The sequence below is a fragment of the Lampetra fluviatilis genome, chromosome 10 (genome assembly GCF_964198595.1).
Source record: "Lampetra fluviatilis chromosome 10, kcLamFluv1.1, whole genome shotgun sequence".
Lineage (NCBI taxonomy): Eukaryota > Metazoa > Chordata > Hyperoartia > Petromyzontiformes > Petromyzontidae > Lampetra > Lampetra fluviatilis.
Genome location: NC_136284.1, coordinates 243,623 through 267,511, shown reverse-complemented (window position 1 = coordinate 267,511; position 23,889 = coordinate 243,623). Strand labels below are relative to the sequence as shown.

Below are 23,889 nucleotides of genomic sequence, written 5' to 3'. Positions count from 1 at the left end.
AAAACCCAGCCGTCCCCGGCTGCAACAGGACAAAATAATGCGAGCAACAATACAGCAATCAGCATCACAAGACAAACGGAGATTATAACAATAACAACAACAACAATAACAATTAACGAAAGGAAAGGGACTTGGAACGCGTGCGGGTCGCCGGCCCGTCCCGAACGGGGGGCAGCCACCGCACAGACCGCGACCGCGACAGGGTTTTAGCAGCGGCGGGATCGGAACCACCCGCCGCTGTTGGAGGCCTGTCAATTCCAAAGTCCCGTTCCCCTGAGAGACCCGTCGCCGGGGTCTCCTGCAAATGTGTCCGTGGCGGAGTTGTAGGGGCAGCGGGGTCAAGTGTCCCCGTCGCCGTGGTAGGCCCACCCAAAGCAGGAATCACTGTATCCGTCTGTGTCGCGACCGGTCCGTCTGTAGAAGGCACGACAGGCGCGCTTGCAGGTTGAACAGGCAAAGTCAGTGGCGCGTCGGATGCAACAGACACCGGCAAGGCAACATTAGGAGATGACGCATCCGTCCGCGGGGCCACGTAGGGTTTCAATCGAGACGTATGGACGTACCAGCGCCGCGATCCGAAACGAACACGTGCGGACTGCGGACTAGGAACCTCAATGAGCACAACCGGCCCCTGCCATGGTTTGTGCAACTTAGGGGAGGTCCCCACCCGCACCTGCGGGCAGTGCAGCCAGGCCATGCCCCCCCCTCGCCAGGGGGATTCCCCATCCGAGCGCCGAGTGTAACGTTCGTTCCCGGCCTGGGTCTTGGCCGTAGCCAGTCGGGCCCCCTCCCGTGCCTCTGCCACGCGACGAACAGCGTCCTGAATGTACTCCAGGAGAGGCTTAACAGGACCCCTCGCCCCCGTACCCAGCTGCACGTCCACCGGCGGCACATTCTCGCGGCCGTACATTACAAAAAATGGTGAGTATCCCGTCGACGCATGAGGCGTCATCCTGTATGCAGAGAGCACCCCAGGGATATGCAAATCCCAATCAGCCTGCTTTTCGCTAACCGTGTGACAGAGCATGGCCGACAGAGTCCGATTAAACCGTTCCACCATCCCATCCGTTTGCGGGTGGTAGGGAGACGTCCGAACCTTCTTGGTCCCCAGTGCAGTACACACCTCAGCCAATAATTTAGAAGAAAAATTTCGCCCTTGGTCTGTGGAGCAACCTTTCCGGCGCCCCTTTGTCCATTACGTATCCAAACAAGAACGCGTCCGTGATAGACGCCGCCGACTGGTCGGGTAAGGGCCAAGCCATCGCCCAGCGGGAAAGATATTCCACCCCGACCAGCAAAAATGTATTCCCCCGAGCGGACGGCGGGAAGGGCCACAAAATATCCAACGCCACCAACTCGTTAATCCGAGACACCTGTATGGACTGCACTGGCGGCACATATGGGTGTTTAGGCGGCTTCCGCCGGGCACAGTTCGGACACGCCCGAATGTGCCCGACGACATCAGTCGTCATGCCGTGCCAGAAGTAGTCCCCTACTGCAACGTCAACAAGGTTTTCTGCACCCCGAGATGCAACAACGTCTCGGAGTGCAGAGTCCGAACCAACTCGTACCGTAACGACGACGGCACCACCAGACGCCAGCGATCGTGCAACCCTTCCCTCCACATTAGCAACCCATCCCGGAGACCAGCTCCCGGTGTCCCACCGGACAGCAGTCCCCCCGTCCCCTTCGTAGCCCGACCCCGCAAGGCCCCCAGCGACTCATCGAGCAATTGCTTGCGAATCCATACTGAACGCAGCAGGTTCAAAACCCCATCAGCCGGTCCTGGGCATACGGGAGCCTCGGGCACTTCGACAGCGGACACAACAGGCCGAGGGGGTTGCGGAATCTGCGTACACCTATTCGTGCCCGAAGCGCAAGCGCAAGGGGACCCCTGCGGCAATCTGGAGAGTGCGTCCGCGTTCGCGTGACGCGACCCCTTCCAATACTGAATTTCTAACGAAAATTCCTGCAGGGTTTCCAACCATCGAGCCAATTGGCCAGACGGTTGGTCAACTCTCAGGGCATGGTCCGTGCGCACAATAAACGTACGGCCGTACAAATACGGCCGATATTGGCGAAGAAAATGTACAATAGCCAAAAGTTTGCGGCGAGTAACGCAGTAACGTGTCTCCGCTGGAGACAACACGCGGCTACCGTAAGCTACCACCCGTTCGACGCTGTCCCTAGACTGGGACAGAACAGCCCCAATCCCGGTGTCACTAGCGTCAGTATCCAGAATAAAAGGTCGAGTGAAATCTGGATAGTCCAACGTCGGTGCCAACGCCAAACGATCGCGCAGGCCTTGAAACGCTGCCTCTTCCGTCGGTCCCCAGCTGAATCTGCGGCCTTTAGCCGTAAGGTGGTGCAACGGCCTAGCGATCGTGGCAAAGTTGGGAACGAACCTGCGGTAATATGAAGCGAACCCAACGAACCGACGCATGTGCCCCACTAAGGCTGGAGTCGGCCAGTTACGGATGCACGCCGTCTTCTCCGGGTCCGTGGCGACCCCTTCCGAACTGACAATGTGGCCCAAATAGGGCACGGATCGTTGCAACAGGTGACACTTTTTTGGCTTAAATTTCAAATTTGCGGAACGCATTCTGGCAAACACCGCGTCCAACCTCCGCAGATGTTCCTCAAACGTGCGGCTGAAGACGATAACATCGTCTAAGTATATCAAGCACGTCTCCCACTGCAGAAACGTTAATACGAGCTCCATCAACCGCTGGAATGTCGCGGGGGCGGCGTTCAAGCCCATGGGAAGACAATTAAACTAAAACAATCCCTGCGGTGTCCGGAAAGCCGTCTTTTCCCTCGAGGACTCGTCCAGGGGAAGTTGCCAGAATCCCGATGAGAGATCAAGAGTAGGAAAAAAATTCGCCCCAGACAAGGCATCGAGGGAATCATCCATACGCGGCAGGGGGTATGCGTCCTCAACCGACACCTTATTTAATTTGTGAAAATCAACACAAAACCACAACTTCCCATCCTTTTTTTTCACAAGGACCACCGGTGCGCCCCACGGACTGTTGGACGGGGAAATGATGTCAGCGGCCAGCATCTTTTCGACTGCGCCGCGAATGTGATCCCGCTCCGGCGGACTCAACCGATGCGGGTTCATCCGAATCGGAGCGGCATCACCCGTATCAATGTGGTGGGAAAGCAAGGAGGTGCGACCCAAATCGAAATCGTCCGCATTAAAGACGTCGGAATACCTCCCCAACAGCGCGCGAAGCGCGGACCGCTGGTCCCCAGTCAAAGACGCATTTTCCCGGCACAACTCGGCAATCCATCGATCGTCCTGTGACGTGGAGGACGATACCCCCCGTACAAGTCCCCGGCGGCCCTGATCGTCATGGCTCGTGAAAGCAGTCGTAGCGTGAGCCAAAACCGTTCCGGCTGGTACAACAACATTATCCGTGCTTCCATTCAACACTTGTAAAAACGGAGGTTGACCCGGTCGGACAATCGTCTGTGCCCCGACCAGCGTCAAGCCACCCGTTATAGCAGCGGATGGTGATAACAAAACACCCGCCGCACCCTCGATTCCAGGCACCGGTTTGCGATACCGCAGCGGAATAAGCATCTGCGAGCCAGGCGGAATATCCACCGATACCTCGGACAGCGCCTGCACCTGACGGTCAGGAGCTGACCGGCCCCAGGGTGACGGCAGGAATGAAATTTGCCGACCCCCCTGCAATTCGATACAATTGTGATCCACCCTTATTTGAATGGGCATCTTGGCCAAGAAATCGGTCCCCAACAAACAGGGCACCGCGAGGGACCTGGAAATCAACACGGTCCCTGAAGTCGAAACACCCCCAACCGATATACTGGCATCCACCTGACCCACAATGCCCATACTACCCCCGTTCGCCGCTATGCAAGAGTCGTAAACCGGCCGCACCCGCCCCAGCGGAATGGACAAGAGATGGACTATCACGTCGGAGATAATAGTCGCGGATGCACCTGAGTCCACAAAAATGCGTACGTCGAGCCCTTGGATCGAACCCGGCACGGTCGACGACCCAGTTGCGGCCGCAACCACCCGTCGCGCCAATTTCTGCCACTGCGTCAGAGAGCGACGCGGATCACTAAGCGCCCCCCCCGTTAGTAATGGCACCCGGCCCGCATGGCGATGGTGATGTATGAGATGACAGGCCTTGCCGGGTGTCTGATGCGTACCGACTTGCCTGTCGTGGGTGGTCCTGCCGCGTCGCGTCCGTGACCGAGGCCTCCTGCTGGGGCGGTGGCCGAATGCGAGCCCAACATTCTCTGGCGAAGTGGCCCTTACGGCCACAGCGGAAACACGCCAAGTCGGCTCGCCGTGCAGCACCCCCTCTGTCTTGGCGCTCCCGCGCCGGCGGCCCGGAGCGCAACCCCGCTCCCCCTCAAGCAGGCTACTGGGTCGATGCCGCCGTCAGCTCCTCAGGACCCTTCTCGTCACGAACGTAGATGGCCTTCTTCGGGTCCCACCCTGTTGCACCGCCCTCGACGGTGGGGCTCCCCATCCAAGCCGTCACCTGTTTCCAACGGCGAAGGTTGAATTGGGCATCCAGGCACTTAGCCGCCGTTCGGGACGTTAACTTATCGTGGCCGCACACCGGCATGGGGATGCCAAAATCCCTGGATAATTCCAACATTTTACCCAGTATCAGGGGTTCCAACAAGTCGGGCTCCGTCTCCGGATACGCGGCCATAGCTAGTTCCATCACAGTGCCCCGGAATGCCACCGGCGATTCTTCAGGTGCCCGTTGCCGCTGCACAAACCTGCGATGTGCATCGTCCGGGGGCTCATACGCCTCCGCCATTTCTTCAAACACCCCCTGTAGCGTCGTCTTCTTTGCGGCCTTGATGGAACGGAAAAACCTGACGGACTCATCATCAAGAAGCGTTGGCAAGACCTCCAGGGCTTCCGCATCCGTCCATTTTGCTGATTGTACCGCCGCTTAAATACGGCAGGCGAACGCGCTCTAATCTCCGCCAATGGAGAACTCTTTAACAGTCGTTAGACGATGGCTGCGGGTCCCCATGCCGCCGTCATCCGCCGATGGTGATACTTGCGACAGCGACAAGATGGCGTCACTCTGCAACGTGTTCAAAATGGCGGCTCCCCGTCGTTCGTCCCCGACCATGCCCAAGATGGCGGCTTCCCGCGGTGAAGGCAGCAAAATGGCGGCTTCCCGCCGTTCCTCCCCGACCACGCCCATGATGGCGGCTTCGTGCCGCGTGTTGGAGAGGGCTGGAAGCGTCGGCAAGGCCCCACTCGGATGCTCCCCGCTTGGCCTCCTCGGACTCGTCGTGGGCATCACCAGGGCACATAACTGCGTTAAAACAGCCTTCAGCGACTCAAGTTGGGCCGCCACGTGTCGCCATCCCTCCTCGGCGCCCACCAACGCAGACGGTCCTGCTGAGCCGGCAACATCTTGCACTCCCAATGCGTCGCCCCCGCCTTCCATCGTTGGTAGCGCAACCGCCGGAGAAAGATCGTCGTCGTCTTCAGAAGATGGTGCAGAAGATGGTGCAGGTATATTCTTTCTTCTGAGCTGTTTTGACATGCCGTCTCACTTCTGACTCCAATGTAATAAAGGACTCTTAGGCGATGTTGGTCTCCGTCTGTCCTTTATTGGGTTCTTGTCTCGCACCCGCGATGTCCCCGGTCGGACCCGCACCTCTTCCGTCGCGTGCCCTCCACACGCCGTTCGAGTCCTCCTACTCTCTCTCTCTGCAGCCACATTGCTGCCCGTGTGCCCCGCACACTCTGCAGCCACCCCGCTGCTCCGTGTAACTCCGCACACTCTGCAGCCACTCCGCTGCTCCGTGTGCCCCGCACACTCTGCAGCCACACTGCTGCTCCGTGTGCTCCTGCACACTCTGCAGCCACTCTGCTGCTCCGTGTGCTCCCGCACACTCTGCAGCCACTCCGCTGCTCCACGTACACCGCTGGCCGACGGTGCCGTGACTCCGACCACGTGGCAATTCGTGCCACCCCTCGCCAGCACCCCGCGTGGCTTCTTCTATCTTTACTCTCTCTCGACTCCCGATCCCCTTCCGGTTCTCACCGTATATCCTCCTCCTCACGTGACCCTGACTCCGCCCCCACTCACCCCGACGACCAGGCTCCACCTCCCCTAATACTCCGGCCCGCGTGAGTGGTGCGGAGGCCTTGCTCGCATTAAACCTCTACAAATGTATTCCTAAATGTTGTATGTGTAGCCAGTCCAACTGAGTAGCAGACGTTATTCTTTAGAGGCAACATATTTATGATATCAACACATAATACACAAAGGGGTAACTGCCCCTTTACCAGATACAGCCTAGGGTGGTGACCACCCAGCTAGCTACACTATATGGAGGAGTTACAGCTACGAAGGGTCAGACCCTCACTCGGGTCTCGGCCACGTGTTGATACCTTGTAGGACGTAGAGCTTCCAGCTTGTAAGACATGGAGCTTCCAGCTTGTAGAACGAAGCGACCCCGGTCCCTCTCAGGGACCCACCTTATATCCTCCCGAGTCAGGGCTGGCTCCGCCCAGGCCCCGCCCGCCTTCTCGAGCGTTCTAGCTCCCTCTCGATTCCTCTTGAGAGCTCTCCCCGGACACATGATAACCCCCTAGCCCCCCCCCACCTGGGGCCCTCTCTGTGCACACTCCGGATCACGTGTCTACGGGGCAACTCGAGTGCCATGGCCCAGGGCAACCCTGTCCCTGGGCTGACACTCTCCCACTCCCCCTTGTGGGAGCCCGCACTACACGCTATGCACAATGCCCTTCACTATCCCAGCGCTCACCAAGCCCCGCTAGGGCTGGTACTACACCCATCTACGGGGTGTACGCGATGACGGTGCATCGCATGCCGTGCTATAGTAAAGCCGGCATCACACAGCAACCCACCCAGTGCTGTCCGCAACGTAGGAACATCGCACGCCACAACCCTCCCAGGCCGGCACCATACAGTGACATCCCTGATGTCACTACATATGTAATGGGTGCATGTGAGCCCTGCAGCCAAACGTTATTAGATTCACCATAAAGTTAATTAATCGACTCTTGAATTTAATCTCCATCGTAACAATTCATGCTGGACAGCTGTGAAAAAGACCTTCGAAACTCATGGAATTCCTCCAGTCTAAATAAATATTCTGATTCTGAAATAATTTAAAGGCCTTGGAGTTAAACACTTTTCATCTCTAAATGTGGGAGGAGGGCGGTGGCTAGGAGGACCTGGGCTCCATTTGAGACGTTGGCGACTCGCTCCACGCCACCGCCGGAGTGGATGTACCACATCACACCAAGCGCTGACAGCTCGTGTGGTTCCGCAGCAAACACGTTCCGCACCAAAATCTCCATCAAGCTCACCGTAGTGCTGGGGAGCATGACAAGCATTGAGAAAACACCACAAAGTCAGTGATTTCCTACTCAAATGAGTACGAGGTGGTCCTCATCCCCTGATTGTAGCCCTGAGCCAGAGGTGGAAATTCACATCACTATGGTGGGGCTGAGTCTCTCCATAGGACAACCACTGTTAACTTGCCCAGTTAACAAAGCTAAGAGGTTTTTAACTCGCAACCTTCTGAATCATATCTTTATTTAGACTGTAGAAATCCGATGAGCTATGAAGCTCTTTTTAACAGATGTCCACGAGGGGCAAGTCAGCAAGTTACAACAAGAAACAATCAAAACGATAGGAGTGCAAAGAAGAGAAAAGGTAAGTAAGTCACAAAAAAGGTATACAAGCACAAATTGCAATTCGCTTGTTCTAGCACTGAGGAACTACCTGGCCAATTATAATTGATAATGAAGTAACTTACTCTTTGGTTCTTTCGGTAAAGTCACGTAGGTAGAAAAATAATAGATCACGACGTTTCGATCGCAACACAAGCAATCGTCATCAGGTGGGACAACCACAGCAAGAAAAAAACTGTTTCAAATCAAGAATGAAGTAACAGTTTTACAAACTACCAAAGTGGGGTCACGAAGTGACCCCACTTTGGTAGTGGCTTAGGGGGCCACGGAGCACTGAGATGGCAACGCCAAGAATCTGGGTTTTAATCCGGGCAACTACCAATGGTTAGATTCTGGTCAAGCCAAGCAAGAAATCCTCTGATAGTGCAGTCCCATTGCCAATGACTGCACAACAAAACCACGTTAAATTCATGTTTCCACTTAATGTTGGTAAACTCCAGCTCTGAATATAAAAAATATCGGTTGCACAGTCATGTATTGAAAATGCAATGTATCCAGATGCCATGTCGAAGCAACTTTTGATATCTTTAATTTTAATACAATGACTTTATGCATAATACATTATATATAAATTTTAAGGGTCATATGCCAATTTAAGACTAATCATCTGAAAACATTGGGCCTTAAGGTGTACGATGGTGTATCCAACTTAACACGTACGCTTTCGCGACCAATATCATCCATAAGAGGTTTTTTGGTTATATCTAACCCAAAAAACCTCGATTATGGGTGTATCCAACTCTTATCCAGTCCGTCTCTCTGGCCTGTTCTTTATACTATCAGGAAGGACCATTGCCAAACACGTTGCCTGTTATATATTATTTTCCTTTTCAAAGTATTTCCTCTGGGTTCTCCTGAGAGGGACCGGGGTCGCTTTGTTCTACAAGCTGGAAGCTCCACGTCCTACAAGGCATCAACACGTGGCCGGGATCCGAGTGGGGTCCGACCCTTCGTAGCTGTAAGGGTGACACAGTGCTAAAACTTGTGGCTCACAGCAAGAAGGCCCTGGGTTCCATTCCTGATTCGTGCGCCTTTCTGTGTGGAGATTGTATGTTCTCGACCTGTTCTGCAAAGGATTTCCTCTGGGTACTCCAGTTTCTTCCCATTGCTAAAATGCCATACAATGTAAGGAATTTGCCAAATAATCCAATGATGAAAAACTACCTGCAAATAATTTGGGAAGAGACATAACACATCGCCCTGATTGCGAACATCTGGTAGAACCCTTATGAAGAAGAGTCTTGAGACTCAGTGAGGCTTTCATGGGTAATCAAGCATTGGGATATGAAAGCAGACAATTGGGTGTAGTGCCACAGTGCGAGGTGGGGATTGTGTATGTTGTATGGCCATGCCGTGTGTGGTTATGGTGCGCGTGCTGTGGGCACGTGTACCGGGTCCAGGCGAGGCTGCGCAAAAACTCTCGTGCCGTCATCCTGTCGAGGGCGTGGGCACGCGGGTGGGTCCATGGTGCCCTGAGTGGAACCTCGCGAGCCAAGCGGTCGACGGCGCGCATCACGCGGTGCAGGTCCAACAGCACCACAGGATTGTATGTCGGGGGGATGGTGCCCGTGAACCTTCGGATTTTACCCTAGTGACAAACAAGACATGGCCGCACCAATAGCACTCTGAAGAAAGCCTCACCGAGTCTCAAGACTTTTTTAGGGGGTCCTGCTCAGCATTTGCAGTCAGAGGTGATGACCGCTATGTGTTTTCCAATTAAGTAATTTATGGTGCAATTTTACAAGGTTGGAAAATATGGACCATGATGTTGGCACAGAATATCCTACTGTTCCTCGAATTATGCCACAGGATCTATAATGTCCAATGTTACACTAAGTTTATGTGTATGTTCAACTTATTTTGCACTAACTAGCTGGCAGTTTTAAATGCTGTTTCCACAAGTTACAAATTTATTTATTATTTTCCTTTTCAAAAAGGTGGGAACTCAAAGAGACCAGGATACTCTCATATTTAAAAATGACCTGCATCACTAAAATGACAACAGCAATAACATCAAATAAGGTAAATATAAATTCTAGGTAAAAACAACCATATAATAGAAGAAATCTAAAATATTGCATAAATAAAATCAATATTAAATAAAATAAGATGCATTTCCTTTCATGAAAGTTGGCTCGAGAAAAAATATTTTCAAAACTGTTCATTGGAAAAAGTAAAAATATATAGCAAAAACATTAAAATGGATTTAGGATGATTATTGCACGAATATTTAAACAGACATGGACATTTGTCAAATACTAAGTCAATGCAGAATCTGAAAACATCAGGCCAGAGATCAGATACCCACATGCAGATGTGCCAGGCTGTTGTTGGAGTCATCAACATGGTAGGTAGCAACACCAAGTTCTTCGGCCAGGCCCAGTATGCGGTCTTGGGTAGGTCCCACATAGGCGCCCCCCAGGTCTGTCACGCCAAGATTCTCATCCTGAATTGTCCAGAACAGTTAGGCAGGGAGGTCGCCATCACGCAATATACACACAATACCAGACACCATGTTCAGCATTACAGACTGGAGTGTAATGTGCTATTAGCAAGCACCAACGAAGGCCAACAGTGCACGAGGGGTTGTGGAGTCAGCGCACAGTCCATTATCCTTCCAGGGTCCACATAGCAAGTGCAACCTTGTGGAACATACATTTTGGTTTTCCAATCACTAAACTGGTCCCTGCCATGGCAATGTTGAATTTACACGGTGCTCAGCTGCCAACAAATTTTCACCACACCATAGTTATCTTAGAAGAGGGAAAATATATATATATTGTTATTCACATTTAGGCTTTTGGCTTTGACATTAGCATTCAAGGCAGATCTGAATTGTAAAATTGTTAGAAAGTGGGAGATAATGTGCTTTAGCATTGCCATATTTACAATGTAAAAGCCATGGCAAGTTTGCTTTGCTAATTGCACACACTTCATTATGGCTTCTGTGTTGAGCTTTTGGAATATCAGAACACCAGGACACAAGGTGTCTGTGTTTGTGGCCAAAAGTGTGCTTTCCTGCAACATCGTAGGTTACAGCCACTGCCTCGTCTGAGTCCTCCATCCTCATTACCTGTGTAGTGACAGAGAAAGGTCACTACTGTGTCGGCCCGTACGAAGGCTGGGGGCCCCAATGGGGTGCCTGGGGGGTCACGTGGTGGAGGGATCCGGACCCTCCCAGAGGTGGGGGAAGTGAGGCGTGTCCTGGGAAGGGAGGCATGGCCTGAAGAGAGCCAGCCACGCCGGGGCGGAGCCAGCCACGCCAAACCAGATATAAGCGTGGTGTGAACGCTGAGCGAGGCTGGTTGTACTGTACTCCAAAGTGAAGACATCATTGGTCGTCAAGTCCCGAGTCGTCGTCCTGGGCCAGGCAGGCCGTTGCCTGCCTGGTCCAGTCTGTGTCGTGTTCCAGAGTGTTAGTGAGTTGAGGAAGGTGGTCACCACCTTATGTACAGTGTTATATTACTTACCGTTTAATAAATAGTGTTGCCTCCAAGCTGCGTGTGTGTGCACCTAATTTGAACCTACTACATTTGGCGTCAGAAGTTGGAAAAATAAATATTGCTAGGTGTTATCCTAGGGAAGTAAAATGGGCACACGAAAAACAAATATACAACTCACCTGGACGCCTTCGTACAACGGGGACGGTGTGACGACCATCCTTCGGACAGCCCCGGGGATGGCAGCCCCGGTGACAGAGAGAGATGGCGCTGCACGCGGAGCGGCGGGACTGGCACCACACTGCTGCTTCGCCGCCATCGGGAATGGAGCGACGGAGCCGCGGGGAGAGGACACCATCGTCGCTGCGGGGGCTGGCAGGGGAGGCCCGGCCATGCGGGCCACGCGGTTCCCGCCATTTCGGCGGCTGGTCGGGGCGCGGTTCCCGCCAAAGCGCCGCTCCCGCCATTTCGGCGGCGGGAACGCTGCTCCTGCTGCTGAAATGCCGCTCCCGCCGACATCAACGCCTGCAGAGGGGGAGTTCCAGTCTTCAGCTCGAGCGCGAGAGGTGGATGGGTTCGCAAGAGCAGGCCGTGTTCACCATGAAAGATTCTTCGGGCCGTCCCAGTGCTCCACCTTGCCGCCCTCCACTATTCACAGTTTGCCAGGCGAGTCGTGACATGACAAGCACCCGGCCCCAAGAAAAAAAAAATAATCTTCACCCATCTTACGTGCGCCGGGTTGCGATCGCGTGTGTTTTTTTTTTTAACTCGCTGGGTTGCGGAGCGTGTTCGTCCGGTTGTGTGCGTGATAAATTGACGCGGCGACCATGGGGGTTTCTGCTTGTAACAAGTGTTGCTGTTAATTACGGCGTCGAGATCGGTATCTTCTGGGTGTAGTTAATGATTAATTCGTGTTGGTGTCCCGAGCTCCGTTGATATCCTGTAGGTTGCCGTGTTAATGACTCGTGTTACATCGTTTTGTTGCGAAATCGCCATTGTTATTGTGTATACTGTATGGAGGTTCGCTCGTGATTGTCACGTGTAACTGTAAGAAACTTTGATCGTCATTGTTGCCAAGGTACAGACCGTATGGAGCTTTGCTTGGAATTGTTAACAGTGTATGGAATGTTGGGTACTTGCTTGTGATTGTTTACTATGTACGGATTGTCTGGAGTATTGCTTGTGTGTGTTGCCATGTGGGGACTGGATGGAGCATTGCGCCAAACGATTTACTGTACGAACTTCGTATACTGCATATACTGTATTAATCAATTCGGCGATTCTTGGGGTTTGTGTATAGTTTTTTTGCTCTCAAAATTCGAATGCCCTGAGTCCCATGGTTAATGTTGAAGGGGATTTAGAAATGACAGGTTCGGTTTGTTTCAAACTCGCTGGTTGGTTCCTGTCCGTTGTTGCACAGATGATGTCTTTTGTGCGGGAATGCTCCTTGTGTTCTATATGGATCGGGGGTGCGTTTCCGTTAATTGCCGTCAAATTGCGTTGCTCTCTCCACTCGGTTGGTACAGCTGCATGCTGCAATGCGAGTCTCAGAGATGATGTGTACGGATACGGGATGTGAGGTGTATTGTTGTGACCATTAAATATTCGGGATCGTCACAAATTGTGCGTACCTGTTCGGCATTGGATCAGTTCTGTGGGGGATCATAATTCAAATTGTATGTGTTGTGATGGTGTTAAATTGCGATGGTGACATGCTGCCAGGGATTTGTAATTGTGCTGCTGGCTGTCACCTATCTTGGGGCGCAGGTCCTGACCAGAATGGCCCAGTGAGTGTTGCGTGTCTAACATGAACGTTGTGGTCCCGTCATGCAATGGCTGACGGCTTGACCTGACAGCCCGGAGATTGAAACACTCCGTGGCATGTCTAGCCTAGTGGGCTGTGCGCTCACATGGCTCGGAGAGTGTGGTCCCGTCATGCAATGGCTGACGGCTTGACCTGACAGCCCCGAGATTGAAACACTCCGTGGTATGTCTAGCCTAGTGGGCTGTGCGCTCACAGGGCTCAGAGTGTGGTCCCGTCATGCAATGGTTGATGGCTTGACCTGACAGCCCGGAGATCGAGACACTCCGTGGCTTGTCTAGCCTAGTGGGCTGTGCGCTCACAGGGCTCAGAGTGTGGTCCCGTCATGCAATGGTTGATGGCTTGACCTGACAGCCCGGAGATCGAGACACTCCGTGGCTTGTCTAGCCTAGTGGGCTGTGCGCTCACATGGCTCGGGGAGTGTGGTCCCGTCATGCTGTGTCTGACGGCTTGACCTGACAGCCCGGAGATCGAGACACTCCGTGGCTTGTCTAGCCTAGTGGGCTGTGCGCTCACATGGCTCAGAGAGTGTGGTCCCGTTATGCTGTCTGACAGCTTGACCTGACAGCCCGGAGATCGAGACACTCCGTGGCTTGTCTAGCCAAGTGGGCTGTGCGCTCACATGGCTCAGAGAGTGTGGTCCCATCATGCTGTGTCTGATGGCTTGACCTGACGGCCCGGAGAGTGAGACACTCGGAGGTGCGTTGAAACAGTGGGCTGGAGATTCGTAAGGTTCAGGTGGAGTTGTCCTGTTACGTTGGGACTGTATCCCTCAGTTGTTAGGGTGCATGTTGTGCAATGAGTGAACGATGGGTCGTCTCAGCTCGGTCGGTACAGCTATATGCTGCGATGCGAGTCTTGGGAGAGAGACTGGGTCATCTCAGCTCGGTCGGTACAGCTATATGCTGCGATGCGAGTCTTGGAGAGAGACTGGGTCGTCTCAGCTCGGTCGGTACAGCTATATGCTGCGATGCGAGTCTTGGAGAGAGACTGGGTCGTCTCAGCTCGGTCGGTACAGCTATATGCTGCGATGCGAGTCTTGGAGAGAGACTGGGTCGTCTCAGCTCGGTCGGTACAGCTATATGCTGCGATGCGAGTCTTGGAGAGAGACTGGGTCTCAGCTCGGTCGGTACAGCTATATGCTGCGATGCGAGTCTTGGAGAGAGACTGGGTTAAAATCCCACCGATATGGCCGACGTGTGCTACTGGTTGTGACGCCGCGTCGGAAAGGCGGTGGGGTGGTAACATGGAAATTCCCCCCCCCGATATGGCCGACGCGTGCTACTGGTTGTGACGCCGCGTCGGAAAGGCGGTGGGGTGGTAACATGGAAATTCCCCCCCCGATATGGCCGACGCGTGCTACTAGTTGTGACGCCACGTCGGAAAGGCGGGGGGGTGCTAATGGGTGACTGTCATTGCATGCGTGATTCTAACGGGGGGGGGGGGGGGAGGGGCTGTGCTGGAGCGTAAGTGGGTTAGCCAGTTTTCATGTATATTTGTTGTTAATTCCCCGTTTTCTATGCGGTTCCCTTTTACCCTCGTCGATTCTGTATATATTACGTGATTGTATTTCTTATCGGTCGCCGGTCATTTATTGATGTTGTTGGTTCGGAGGCACACCTTTTCGATGTTTCACAGTTGTGTTACAGCCGGGGACGGCTGTGTGTTTATACAGGGGGGGGTGATGTAGTGACAGAGAAAGGTCACTACTGTGTCGGCCCGTACGAAGGCTGGGGGCCCCAATGGGGTGCCTGGGGGGTCACGTGGTGGAGGGATCCGGACCCTCCCAGAGGTGGGGGAAGTGAGGCGTGTCCTGGGAAGGGAGGCATGGCCTGAAGAGAGCCAGCCACGCCGGGGCGGAGCCAGCCACGCCAAACCAGATATAAGCGTGGTGTGAACGCTGAGCGAGGCTGGTTGTACTGTACTCCAAAGTGAAGACATCATTGGTCGTCAAGTCCCGAGTCGTCGTCCTGGGCCAGGCAGGCCGTTGCCTGCCTGGTCCAGTCTGTGTCGTGTTCCAGAGTGTTAGTGAGTTGAGGAAGGTGGTCACCACCTTATGTACAGTGTTATATTACTTACCGTTTAATAAATAGTGTTGCCTCCAAGCTGCGTGTGTGTGCACCTAATTTGAACCTACTACACCTGCACAGGATTTAGCACAGAGATGTACGCCATGTTTTACTTCGCATAACTTTATTAGCACGTGAACAGTGCTATTTTTAAATAGTTATTTATTTTATTATCTTGGTAGCCTTTAAACCTCACCCTGAATTCTGTCTTAATCAAGTCCTGCTTTGTGAGGTTTACTGTAATATTAATCATCTTCTGGACAATGGAATTAATATCATATGCCATTATTCTAGATTTGAAGCTTTCGTGACTGCAAGGATTCATATTCTTAGGTTTTTCGGTAAAGTCACGTAGGTAAAAATTTAAAATTAATAAAAGTAAAATAAAATAAAAATCACGACGTTTCGGAGGCAACACAAGCTTCCGTCTTCAGGTGGAACCGTCACAGCCCGACAGCTGTAACAAGTAAATGAGAGATTACAGGAGATACCACTCCATATATATAATGGTTGAGGGGGGGGGGGCAGGAATGGCCCACTTTTATTATTATGGTAAGGTGCGGCTTGAGACTATGAATAGACTGCATAACAAAAGACTGAGCCTTTATTATGGAGAGGTTCGGTTTGTGACTACGCCTAGCCTACATAACAACAGTGTGAAAAAAGAAAGCTAAACCTGGTAGAAAGCTAAACCTGGTAAAACAAAACTGGCTGTCCATCAGTAACCTGCAATAGTTTTCTGTCAAATAAGATGGTCCAAATAAGTGTAGTTAAATCTTTTTTGCATGGTTAATCACATCTTTCCAATTATTAAAGGTGCGGCTTGAGACTATGAATAGACTGCATAACAAAAGACTGAGCCTTTATTATGGAGAGGTTCGGTTTGTGACTACGCCTAGCCTACATAACAAAAGTGTGAAAAAAGAAAGCTAAACCTGGTAGAAAGCTAAACATGGTAAAACAAAACTGGCTGTCTATCAGTAACCTGTAATAGATTTCTGTCAAATAAGATGGTCCAAATAAGTGTAGTTAAATCTTTTTTGCATGGTTAATCACATCTTTCCAATGATTACTCAGTTTGTAACCATCATCACGGTTGAAATTATGTCTGTGTTTGTATATTTGTATGGCTTCGTGTACAAACCTTTGATGGTAGCCAGGAGGTTTGCAGAGCACCTTGGTCTCGGAAAAGACAATTTCATGAGAGCCCACAGAGTTGTAGCAATGATCAGCAACGGCCGAAGAATCAGTTCTGCCGTGTTTCAGATCTGACTTGTGCTCGCGGACACGATCAGAAACATGACGTTTCGTTTCTCCAATGTAGCAATCACCACAACTGCAACTCAATTGTAGACTCCAGGATACTGTAAGTCAGGAACGACATCCTTCGCAGATGGAATCAGTAATCATTGGAAAGATGTGATTAACCATGCAAAAAATATTTAACTACACTCATTTGGACCATCTTATTTGACAGAAAACTATTACAGGTTACTGATAGACAGCCAGTTTTGTTTTACCATGTTAAGCTTTCTACCAGGTTTAGCTTTCTTTTTTCACACTTTTGTTATGTAGGCTAGGCGTAGTCACAAACCGAACCTCTCCATAATAAAGGCTCAGTCTTTTGTTATGCAGTCTATTCATAGTCTCAAGCCGCACCTTTAATCATTGGAAAGATGTGATTAACCATGCAAAAAAAGATTTAACTACACTTATTTGGACCATCTTATTTGACAGAAAACTATTACAGGTTACTGATAGACAGCCAGTTTTGTTTAACCATGTTTAGCTTTCTACCAGGTTTAGCTTTCTTTTTTCACACTTTTGTTATGTAGGCTAGGCGTAGTCACAAACCGAACCTCTCCATAATAAAGGCTCAGTCTTTTGTTATGCAGTCTATTCATAGTCTCAAGCCGCACCTTACCATAATAATAAAAAGTGGGCCATTCCTGCCCCCCCCCCTCAACCATTATATATACGGAGTGGTATCTCCTGTAATCTCTCATTTACTTGATACAGCTGTCGGGCTGTGACGGTTCCACCTGAAGACGGAAGCTTGTGTTGCCTCCGAAACGTCGTGATTTTTATTTTATTTTACTTTTATTAATTTTAATTTTTTACCTACGTGACTTTACCGAAAAAACCTAAGAATATACGCCATTATCCCTAGCTGTAGTGAACTATAACAAACCTAGACCTAAAAAAACACTAAGAAATAAAAACATTTTCTAAAATGGAACAGCTACTATGAGATTACATGTGTAGAGGAGTACTGCGGGGACCCAACGAGGGGCAACCGTGGGAAGGGGTCCCAAGCAAAAAGGGGAGTGCTAGAAGGGCGAGAGAGGAGGGTAAGTATACAGTGTAAGACGTCTGCTAGTGGGGGAGCCAGGTAGGAGGAGAAGAGCCAGGTAAAAGGGAGGAGCCCGGGCTAAGCGGATAAAAGGGGAACCTGGACGGAAGGGGAGGGGTCAGAGACAAAGGAGAGTCAGAGAGAGAGAGAGAGAGGAGCCAAGTAGCAGATAGAAAGGCTCCTGGGCCGGAGAGACAAAGGAGGCTACGGGTGGAAGTGTACGGGGTAGCCTGGACGAAGGTCGAGGGAGTCGGGAGAAAGGGCTAAGAAACAGGAAGTAGTGAGTACCCGCGACGGAACGAAGAGTGCGGATGTTGGCGTGAATAAACGGCAAGCACCCTGAATATTAAACCCTGGTCTCCGTCTGAGTCTACAATCCCACAGGGCATCACGAAGCACGACTCTACACATGCAGAAGGTAACAAAATACAAAAGGAGGGAAGCCTGGTGGTCAACACTCCCAGCACTAAACAGGCTGAGTGCTGCTTTGCTTCTGAGATTTCAGAATCTTAATCATTATTTAGAGTGGAGGAATGAAGCTCTCTTTCACAGATGTCCAGAAGAGGGGGTCAGAAAGTTACAACAAACAATATAAAACAATAAGAGTGGAGTGTGTTATACACTGGAGGCAATACTTTTTAGAAACAGAACCCTAACAACTCACGTTCTATAGCTAGGTGTCTTTCTGTTTGCTATGTACGTGCGCGTTAGTGTAGCGAATGGGCCAGTCAGCACACACACTGTCTGACCCACGATATCAGGCTACATTCAACCGACGAACGAGGAATGACGAGCGAAGACGAAAAGACGCAGAACTCCAGGCTGATCCCCATGTAATGTGAGGATATATCTGGCTCAATGACGTATCACAACTCGTCATGATGATTGGCTCTGCCGGTCCTGGTCTATAGCCAATGGGGGGAAGCCTAGGGGCGTGGCCCTGACGTAATGGAAAGGTGACAGCTGTAAGTAGAGGATTGGTTCTGCTGGATTTGGCCACAGCCAATGGGGAGATGAGTCAGGGGCGTGGTCCCGGGAGCTTACGAGGGAGCCTGGAATATTCCATGGAGGCTAATCAGGATTGGGGGAAACGTACCACGTGACCCGGTTATTGAATAGGGGTGGAGACGAACGACACATGGTCAGAACGGGAACGAATAGAGGAAGGGGGCCACGCGGGAGCGGGGCTCCGGGTTGCCACGTGGCGGTGCGTCTTTCTCTATCTATCCCTCTCACGCTGCCTGCCAGCAGTGTGAAGGAAAGCTGTAATACAAGTTGAATAAAAGACGGATTCCAGAAGTCGCCTCAACGACCTTTATTACACCCACAACGGTCCCCGATCCCTGTCGGGGCTCCCCCTTTATTTCTCTGGGCGTGGGCTTGCCCTGCCCTCTGCCACGGTCCCTGCTATATCAAGTAAAGAGCCCCCTGCTCCCAGTCACGTGTCCCTCCATTACCCGGTGCTCAGCAGCACATGTGAAATAGTGGCTGGCGCTAACCATAGAGTGACAACATTTCCTATCACTACAAGAGTACAAAAAAGATAAGCAAGTCACAATAAAAAAGTAAAGTATGTAAGTGCAAATTGCATAAGTACATAAATTCCTGCCAATTTGTCAACACCAAATTCAAGCTTGACAAGGCAGCAAAACATGAACAAAAACAGGCCCAGATCACACCAAGACAATGTACAGTCCCTTAATAAAATTGTACATTATAATTTAACTATTGATACTATATAGGTAAGGATCAAAGTTACAAATCGAGATTGAGCACAATCTGGGTGATTTGTTCATTGGTAAAAGTTTGTGAGGAGCGCCAATACCTCGACGGTGTAAGTGCGTCCTCCAACACGATCCCTTGCTTCCAGGAGAAGTACCGATAAGCCATGCGCCACGAGAAGCCGAGCTGCACTCAAGCCTGGTGCAGACACGCACAACAACTTCCATTCGCCACTAAGTTGAGGTAATGTCACCAGGGTGCTTGTGTCATACTAGGTGCACTTTGAGGTGCACCTAGTATGGCGGTACGGGAGGATGTGGACCTGAGTGGACTTGCTGATGACTGGTACCAGCGGTGTCAAGATCGGCCGTTATTGAGGAGGCTCGTGAAGGACGCTACTGGGCAGTTGGAGGCAGTCGCTCTCCTGCAACAATGGAGAGCAGAGAGGCGATGCTCACAACAACGAGCAGAGTGCCGGGCGACTAAAATGCAGCAAGTTGGTACAGTGGGGGGTACAGCTGGTGCCTCTACCGGTCATCTCAGTCAGCCAACCTATGGCACCTGGGTCTGTCCCGAGACCTCCTGTCAGCGAGGCTTCCGACACTTCACGTAGCCTCAAAATGCACCAGGCCTGGCACAGGCGTCATGGTGACGTCACCGTCACTGTCACTTCATGGCAAATGGCGGGTATCGGTATTGGCACTTTGAGGTGACAAAAAGTGTCGAAGGCTCGCTGACAGGAGATCATGGAACAGACTCAGGTGCCATGGGTTGACTGACTGAGATGACTGTGGCGCCCCGTAAATTAAAAAAACATATACATGCTCAAATTACATAATAAATTCCCAAGCTTGGGAAATGCATTAAAACAGAAGCAACAACAGTCCCATACCACACCAAGACAAACATACAGTCCCTCAATAAAATTGTACATTAAAAATGAACTCTCAATGCATTCTCTTTGGTTCTTTCGGTAAAGTCACGTTGGTATAACAACACAAGCGTCCGTCATCCCACTTGATGATGGACGCTTGTGTTGTTTCCCACCTGATGATGGACGCTTGTGTTGCGCCCGAAACGTCGTGATTTATTTTATTTTATACCTACGTGACTTTACCGAAAGAACCAAAGAGTATGGATTCCTGTAGTCACGAAACCTTCAAATCTCAATGCATTGGTAAGGATTACATTTACAAATCACATTTGCAAATGTGGCTGTATCCAGCACTAATCTTCTGCTTGCTGTCCCATCCCTACTGAACCTCTGTGATAAAGAGCTTCATTAGCTCATCGGATTCCTGCAGAATAAATAAACACATTCCTGCGGAGGGAGCTGGTAGGAACGTTGGGTTGCTCGGTCAATGGCCAGGGTCAACGGCGGCGTGGTGTATTCCGCAAATATGCCCGACTGTGAGGGCGGGCACAAGCCGGCGTAAGTAGGTTAAACGTTGCGTTTTATAAGGGCACCACGGGGTGACCAGCCCCTCCCCACCCAGCCACACCCCTCCCACCCCCCACCCAGCCCCACCCTCCCCACCCAGCCCCACCCTCCCCACCCCACCCTATTCTCCCCACCCAGCCCCTCTCTCCCCACCCAGCCCCTCCCTGCACGACGGACGGACACAATAATCCCCTGTGGGCTGGTGTAACCAGGAGGTTCCTACCAGTAAAATTATAATTCTGAAGTATGACTATGTAGAGGATTTTGTTAACTTCAGTTGCAGCTATTTATATGTTTGCCTTACATTAAAACACAAAGGCTTACCCTCGCAAACGTAACTTGGGGTCTGGAAACATCCCCCCATCCAGCCAGAAAAGACAAGTCATTTTATACAAATTGCTGAAGGCCTATAATGTTAAACTTTGAACCTCACACAATGGCGTGAACTTTAAACTGACGCAGTGGCGAGTGTTCCCTACTTGGCCACACGAAAAGTTGCAGTAAAGCTTGTGAGCCAGTGAACTTGTAACTGGTGTTTTTGTTACATTTAGTGTGCAGTTGAATGCGCTTGAACTCACGCAAATAATCAGAAATCACTTTTTTCAAAGGATCGATACTAATGTGTCACACATCGGTAACCCATAAAAGCCTCGAGTCAAGAATACAGTATTTTTCAGGAGGGTCCTGCCAAGTTTTCAGTTTGGGGGAGCTGTTGATACCATGACTGCTGTGTAGCTTTTAAGGCACTTATTGTAGGTCCATGGGTGGCCATAGGGTGCTGGACTATGTCACCCTGACTGTACGTCTCTTCACATAACAATGTTTTAGTCCATCAGTTCAATATTAACCAGAGGCTTTTGTTCATAGTAACTGGAGAGGCTATGATATGAATGCTGAGCACGGTACATAAGGATATAACCAAATGGTCTGGGGCACAAGAGGATATGTGTAACAGGTGTGAGTTAGCTTTGATAAAAAAAAAGATCGCTTCAGGAGAAAGTGAACATCGCGAGTGAGACACTGTGGGGAGGGGAAGTGGAGATATGCCGAGAGGTGCCCATACCACTTAGCCCGGCTCCCACCACGAGCACATCACACGAACTCGCCTCCATGGCCATGATGATTGCAGCTCTGGAACCGGGATGGGCACGAAGACACACGGGCACACACGGGCAGTCGGAAGGATACACGGGGAGGAGTCAGCATTCATGTCACAATCCCAGGTCCACCCACCCGAGGCAAAGGTCGCTGATGGTGGGATTGAGACAACCTACAAGAGATTCTAAACTTTGTTTTACCAGATAAGGCCCACTAAGCTATACAGACATTTTTTTCAAAAGCGACTTGGCCACAAATGATAGCTCAACAAAGTGGCTTATCACGTGGAAATTTATAGCAGCTGCAGCCGGTGTGAGCTTACCTGTGATTAATCACACATATAATTGTGCACTCTGCTATGTGTTGCTGTAAATGCTACGGAGAGCCAGGTGCGTTATTTTATTATAATTGAAGGCAATTATGGTCCCAGGTCCCCAAGCTTCACATGCACAGCAGGCCATGCCCAGCAGTGTGTAGACTATGCAGAGTACGGGGCACAAACCGAATTCAGATTTGGGTGGACTCCGTGCTGGTGAGATACACTATATTAGCTCCAATAAAATATCACTTAAATTAAAATTATTTGAATGTTAATCGACTGACAGGGACTCGGTAATGTTAATTGACTCTTCTGTTATTGGTGTGTAATGAAGATATTCACAATTAAGACTGATATTAAAATTGATTTTAATATATAAAATACACACCTGTTAAACCCTTATCAGTGCCTACCTTATTACAGACCAATTCACACATTATTGGTCACCCAGTGACCTTATAAATCTCAACGTTAATCCTACACTGTCCCATCATAAGGGATAAACACAAATGAGACAACTCCCGTAGAAGGGAAGTAATAAAATAATAAAAATAAAACATAATAAAGCAGCACCCTCCCTTTGATGCTGCTAATCCTGCATAATGCATGGGCATAATATGACTTTGAAAACCCCCCGCCCACCTCCCACGCATTTCACAATTAGCACTATTCGCATTCCTGCATTTCCCATAAATATGCTAAATTCCTCTTCAAATGCAAATTCTTTTGTCAAGGCTCTCTTCCTCCTCCCTCACAGCTTAAATAGACACTCCAAGCCTAAGACGTGTCATTTAGACTCTGTCTTATCGACAGACATGTTCTTCACCTGAGGACGGCTGCATGCGTTGTGGCCGAAACGTCGTGAGAATTATTTTATTATGTTTTATTTTTATTATTTTATTACTTCCCTTCTACGTGACTTTACCGAAAGAACCAAGAAGATGAATCCCTGCAGTCACGAAAGCTTTAAATCGAAATAAAACAAATGAGACACATTTTTTTGCCCATATTGAAATGGCTGTATGCCGTATGGACCTAAAAAGAAAGAATTTCCCTGTACAAGTGTAGAGGTGTTACGTGTAATGCGAGCAAGGATTGAGGGGGAGTGGAGTCTGGGTCACGTGGGGAGTGGGTGGAGTTAGGGTCACCTGGGGGGAGAGGATTTAGGGAGAGAACCGGAAGGAGAAGGGGGAGTTGAGACGGAGTGAAATACGAGGAGGCCACGCTGGGCAAGACGGAGAGTGTGGCGCGGTTGCCACGCGGTGAGAGACGTCGACACCGACGGCCATCGGTGTCAGACGAAGAGAGCTAACGGGGCAGTGAGAGGCTAGCTGTGAAAGGGGCAGCAGTGACGCTAGATAGCGGGGCAGCGGTGTGGCTGCAAGGATTGCCTGACGGGGCAGCAGTGAGACTGCATATTGGAGCAGCAGGGAGACTGCACAACGGAGCAGCCGAGGGCTGTGGAGAGGTCGTCGAGCGGGACGCGGGCCTGAGCGAGACGCCATGGTACGGAGATTCTACGAACCTAATAAAGGACAACGGAGATCGACATCTGAGAGAGAGCCCTTTATTACATTGGTGTCAGAAGTGAAGCGGAATGTCAAAACAGCTCAGGAAGAAGACCGTCCCTGCACCATCTTCGGCAACATCTTCCGATGACGACCTCCCTCCAGCGGTGGCGCGACCCACGATGGAGGAGGAAAGCGGAGCGGGGACGAGCGGGGTTCCAGCCGTGCAGGACGTGGCCGCCTCGGTGGGCCCATCTGCGCGACTGGACGCTGACGACGGATGGCGACAGGTGGCGGCGCAACTAGAGGCGCTGAAGACGGTACTGGCGCAAATGTGCGTCCTCGTCACGCCGGCGACGACTTCGGGGAG

At 50.9% G+C, this 23,889-nt stretch overlaps 1 protein-coding gene across 1 annotated transcript in view; it reads right to left on the bottom strand.

Moving 5' to 3' along the window:
* The window catches only part of LOC144934376 (amine oxidase [flavin-containing] B-like), a 79,127-nt gene that overhangs the window by 35,921 nt on the left and 19,317 nt on the right, over nucleotides 1-23,889 (bottom strand). The window contains exons 2-6 of the mRNA XM_078860062.1: nucleotides 21,658-21,725; nucleotides 19,257-19,351; nucleotides 10,056-10,193; nucleotides 9,139-9,335; nucleotides 7,226-7,367 (exon numbers count right to left, since the gene is read on the bottom strand). Coding sequence (XP_078716188.1) covers nucleotides 7,226-7,367; nucleotides 9,139-9,335; nucleotides 10,056-10,193; nucleotides 19,257-19,351; nucleotides 21,658-21,725 — 640 coding nt within the window. The remainder of the gene's footprint in view (nucleotides 1-7,225; nucleotides 7,368-9,138; nucleotides 9,336-10,055; nucleotides 10,194-19,256; nucleotides 19,352-21,657; nucleotides 21,726-23,889) is intronic.